We start from the raw sequence: 5,336 nt of genomic DNA, 5'->3' as shown, positions 1-5,336 counted from the left end.
GGTCAGTCTCTGTTCCTGAGCAGTCTGTCCTTCCCAGCCAGAGCCCCCTCCATGTATAGCAGGAAGGGGGGTTCTGCGCTAGCTCCCAGCTCGCTGGGGGAGCAGGGATGGAAAAGGCCAAGAACCGTGTTCTGGATCATTCCTGTTCAATGTGGTGGTTGGTTCCAGCCCTGGTGTGACGAGCCCCAGGACAGCAGCGTGTGGAGCTGGAGGGATCCTTCCTACCAGTTCTCCTTGGGTCCCAGAAACTCTGAGCCCCTTTCCCTCCGATTGAAGGCAACTGCCTTTCTCCTAGTTGCTTGGCGGAGCCCTGAGCTCGTGGGGCCTCTCTGCATTTTCCAGCCCTCTTCGCGCGCTTCCTGCCGTCTGTTTCCAATTCCTCCCGGCGGCTGCTCCTCGCCGCTTGCTTTACGTGAGAAAAATCCAAAGCATTTTCTCCATGTGGCTTCGAACAAAGCCGCCACCTTGCCACCCGCCCTCGGTAAGAGACGCAGGGCCACAGTGGGGTGAACCGTCCTGTCCCTACAGACTGGCCAGTTCTGCAGAGTGCACCGGGCTCTGACTTCCTCAAAACCCCTCGGGTTCATGGCCTCCGTTTCTCTGGTGCTCACGTTCCTCTCCGGTGCGGGGCGAAGATTGTTCCCACAAGGCTGCTGAATGTTAACTGCCTCTAGCTCCGGGTAGCTGTGACTTTCCTGTATTGTGGGTGGCCCCTCTTGCGTGGGGTGCAGCGTGACTGTCTTTCACCCCACCCTGCATAATTGGGATGGAAATTTTACCCCTATCCCAGCACCCTCAGTGAACTAACAGAGGCAGGGAACTCACTGCTCTGGGGTGTGGCGTAGCGGCTTCTCAGCAGACCACATCAGTACATGGCCGTTTAGCACAGGAAATAGAGACGAACCCTGTATCCAAGTGACACTGCAGGGCAGGGGCCGAGAACAAGCTGGAAAGTGACTAACGGCAGCTGATGCCAGCTCCAACACCGGGGGAATCTGCCAGGCTGGAAAACTGGCTGGTAAAACCCATTCTGCTGGCACCCCTGCTCCGTGGGGCAGGGACAGTCTCTCCAGAGCATGCCTGCTGCTGTGATAACATTGTCCCCTTGAGCCTCCCCTTCCTGTGGTCCAGCTGACCTGCCCCGGACACCTCACCCAGCCAGCACTGTCTGCAGAATCAGTTGCTTGCGGCTAACTGTGTTAGTGGGTGCAATTCTCCCTCCCATACCCGCTCAGTCTCTGTCCTCCAACACTGGCCACTATTAAAGAGCGCGGGATGGGAAGGAAGGGGGCCTGGTGGCGGGGCCTGCAGTCTGGACTGAGCCAGGCCCCCCGGATCGGTCAGGGGGGAGATTCTGGAGGTAGGGAGAGGCCTGTTTGCAGGGAGGGGGCGGGGGAGAGACTCTCGAATTCACTGTTGCAGGGGCTGAGCTGAGCCGCTGACAGAGCCAGCGCATTCCAACGGCCAATGCACGTTTCCCGGCCCCCGGGGGCTGGGCCGGAAAAGGGGCCGGGGGGCGGGCCCTACAAGGGAGACGCCGCTCTGGGTTGTGGGGGTGGGGGGAAGTACTCTGTAGAGCTGCCGGCGCTTTGTGGTGCAGGGAGCGGGACACGGTAGCCATGGCTCCTGTGGGGAGTGGCCCAAGGGGTGGCTCTCCCTGCTGACTGTATGGTGCTGGTGAGGCTCCCCCAGCCTGACCCGCGTCCTCTCTTCTCTCCGTGCTGTAGGTGAGTGCTGCTGGGGAGGACAGCGAGACCTTGCCGCCCAGCCCGGCCCCCGAGGAAGTGCCCGCCGCCCGGCCCCCCTTGCCGGGACAATGCCGATCCTGAAGCAGCTCGTCTCCAACTCGGCCCACTCCAAGCGGCGCTCGCGGGCGGATCTGACGGCTGAGATGATCAGCGCCCCGCTGGGCGACTTCCGCCACACCATGCACGTGGGCAGAGCGGGGGACGCCTTCGGGGACACCTCCTTCCTCAACAGCAAGGCCGGCGAGCCGGAGTCCCCTGAGGAGCTGGGCTCCTCCAAGCCCGGCCTGCTGTCCCGCAAGTTCCGCAGCAGCAAGAGGTCGCAGTCGGTGACGCGCGGCGACCGGCGGGACATGCTGGGCTCCCTGAGGGACTCGGCCATCTTCGTGAAGAACGCCGTCTCCCTGCCTCAGCTCACCGAGAAGGAGGCGGACAAAAGCGCCGGGAAGCTGCCCAAAAGCCTTTCCTCGAGCCCTGTCAAGAAGGCACCGGAGGAGGCGGCCGCCACCCCGGAGGAAAAGCCACGTCCCAACGGCGCAGCCGCCCGCTCCCAGAGTCCCGGCCTGGACGAGCGTGACTTTGGGGACCTGACAGATCTGCCTGTCGTGGTGCCGAAGAGCAGCTATGGCATGAAACACGCCGAGTCCATCATGTCCTTCCACATCGACCTGGGGCCCTCCATGCTGGGGGACGTCCTGAGCATCATGGACAAAGACCAGTGGGAGCAGGATGAAGACTTCGGCTCCGTGGTACCTGAGGAGCTCCGAAGGGATGGAGGCCCTACCCGGGTACCTGCAGCCCACCGGCTCAGCCAGGAAGGGAAGCCCCTGCCCGATGCCCTGGTGACGGCGCCAGCCTGCCAGGACCAGAGCAGGAACCAGGTCAGCAGGGACAGCCGTTCGGTTTCTAGCTGCACGGCACAGGGGCTGGAGGAGCGCCGCCCATCACTGGAAAGACAGAGCTACGGGATCCCAGATGGCGCCCAGCCCGGCCCCCCCAAGCGGCACGACAGAGAGTTCTCCTTCGCGGATGAGGAGGACGACGAGATCAGAGTGTAGGAAGGCGGCTGATCCGACGGGTCTGATGTAAATTTGCGGTAGCTTGGGCACAAGAAGGGATAACCTGAAACTGACACGGTCAGAAGAAATGGCACCGGGAGACACTTAACTCAACTCCTTTCTCTTTCCCTTTCCCCACGGGCTGTGGCCAGATTCCCCTCCGCTCCTCTCTGACGTCCCTCCAGGGACTGGGCGAACCTGTGAAACGGGAAGATAGATGTCGTGGGGTTAGTTTTTGCTATTTTGAGGTCGCTGTGGGAGAGGGAGAAACTTGGGTTTAAAGTCATAGTATTACGTCGAACAACCTCTTCCTATAAGGCTGCTGATCTCTGCGAGCTGGGGAAGAACAGCAGGCGGGAGAGGGAAGAGCCCGCTAGCCTGTCTGGAGACGATTCCTTTCCCAGAAGAAAACTCCCGTCTGTACTGCAAGGGGGAAACGTACTGTCGTTTCCATTGGACTTGGGATATTCACTTGATCTACTGCCCACATCAAGTAATACAGAGTCAAGTGACCAGGACAAGGCTTAGAGCCCCAGTGCCCTTAGTAATATATATTTTCCCCCTTGTGTTTTTATTGGTCTCGGATTTGTACTGGTAACTCTTTTTAACAGCAGATGAGGGGAAATTCCCGTCTGAAAGAACTTGGTTCAAGAGTTTAGACTTCTGCATATTGTAGAGTGAAGTGGCATTGGAAAGCCAGCGGTTTCGAAGCCTGCAATTGATGGTACTTCTCTTTGGGCAGAGCGCTGGGAGGGCCTGCAGCTCCAGAGGCGGGGGGAGGGATTTTTTTACTCTTGTATCTTTTTTTTTTTTTTTTTTCCCCTTCTTTTTTTAAAGTGTCCTATGTTGCAGCACCTCTGGGCCCACGGGCTCCCTGCAGCCTGCCACAGCTGCTCCTACATATTGGACCCAGACCTCATCCAGCCCCCCCCGAGAAACCCTCTCCTGTCCCTGCAGCAGCATCATATCTCTGGCACTGCGATGCCCGGACACACACCCACCCACCCACACACACACCCCGACGCAGAGCTGTAATGGATGCCGCGGGCAGTGGAGCTGCCTGCAGGTCTGGCGCTCTAGAAAAGCACTATGGTGCCATTACCAGGTGTGTGGAAGGTTACGATGGAAGGAGCTGGAGGTGCCTTCTGGGGGAATCCCCTTAACAGGGCTGGGGCAGAGATGTTGGCTGGCCCCCCCAGCTATTCTATTGCTGGCCCCTGGCCTGCCCTCCGCTCCAACCCCTCTGTGCCCTTCCTCTGCTGCATGGGCAGATGGGATGCCCTGGGAGGCAGCTGTTGGTGGGGTGAGACCCAGCTGCCCTCTGGCAGGAATGGAACAGAGGGGCAGGGGGAAGGGGGTGAGCCCACATTCCTGGACTTAAAGCTTAGGGGGATAATGTCTGGCTCCTCGCCCGGCCGAGCCGTGGGAGCCAGTCTGCACACATGGGCACGCTGGGTTCAGAGCACTGGCACAGCGTCCTGAAGCCCAGTGGTCTGGGAATGGGCAGCGTATGCAGGAGATGCAGACTCGCTCTCCTCTGCCCCGTCTCCTCCCAAGGGAGACGCCCCCCAGGCAGACGCTCCTGAGCCCAAGAGCGGCCAGGGGCGGCCTGACTAGGGGTGAGGAACCATCCTACCTAGGACTCACAGCTGTCAGCACCACGCTGGAGAGATGTGTCCTCGCCCCCTGGGCCCTGCCCTGCCTTCCGCACGTCGCGGGTAGCAATAAAACACTAACTTGGACCTTTTCTAACTTATTTTCTTTTTAAATGTGGTTTTGCGCTAGATCCCCTCCCCCCCAGGTTGAAAGCAGTGGCTGGCTGCCCCAAGGCGTGGCCTAGCCTTGCCTTGTGACTGGGGCTCTGTCCCACGTGCTGGGAGCTGTATGGTACAGATGAATGGAGGAAGTGGGGGGTTATGATGTATGTAAAATGCAGAACAGAATTAAACGGTAGTGAAAGCAGTGCCTGGCTCCTTGGGGGTCTTTGATGCTGGCGGGGGGGGGGTGTTGTGTCAAGAGACTCTTCCCTGTTCTGATTTCTGAGGTCACCTCTGCTACGCTGGAGAAAATGTCTTCTCCTCGCCTGGCCCCTGCCCCGCTTGGCTTAGCTGCAGAGCCTAGGGTGACCAGATGTCCCGATTTTATAGGGACAGTCCCGATATTTAGGGTTTTGTCTTATATACGCGCCTATTACCCCCCGATTTTTCAAACTTGCTGTCTGGTCACCCTACAGAGACCTCTGGTGCCACCATAACCTCTGTCTGGAGGGTGGGCTGAGACCAATGGTGAGTAACCAGGAGCTGCTCTCATGTCTAGTGTCCCCAGGGCTGCCCAGCAACTCCACCCGCCCTGCTCGACGCATTGCACCTCCCTCAGCTGGAGTGCAGAGGCCTCTTGCGCTGTGGAGGGAGAAATCCACCAGGCTAATCGCTCCTCCTGGCGGGAGATCAGCCCTGCCTCTGGTTCCGACTCCCTTTCCCTTTGCGTGGGTTTGAAGGGGAGATGAGCGAGGCAGTGCCGCTGGAGTGGGGCA

At 59.6% G+C, this 5,336-nt stretch overlaps 1 protein-coding gene across 2 annotated transcripts in view; it reads left to right on the top strand.

Annotated features, from left to right (window-relative positions):
- CDC42EP4 (CDC42 effector protein 4) overlaps positions 1–4,765 on the top strand; it is a 21,474-nt gene extending 16,709 nt beyond the window's left edge. For both annotated transcript variants that reach the window (XM_034790372.1, XM_034790373.1), the window contains exon 2: positions 1,728–4,765. In XM_034790372.1, coding sequence (XP_034646263.1) covers positions 1,817–2,803 — 987 coding nt within the window. In that variant the 5' untranslated portion in view covers positions 1,728–1,816 and the 3' untranslated portion in view covers positions 2,804–4,765. The remainder of the gene's footprint in view (positions 1–1,727) is intronic.
- Positions 4,766–5,336: the final 571 nt, after the last annotated feature.

Source organism: Trachemys scripta, chromosome 14 (genome assembly GCF_013100865.1).
Source record: "Trachemys scripta elegans isolate TJP31775 chromosome 14, CAS_Tse_1.0, whole genome shotgun sequence".
NCBI lineage: Eukaryota > Metazoa > Chordata > Testudines > Emydidae > Trachemys > Trachemys scripta.
Note: the sequence above shows the minus strand (reverse complement) of the source record. Positions and strands in the feature narration are given on the sequence as shown.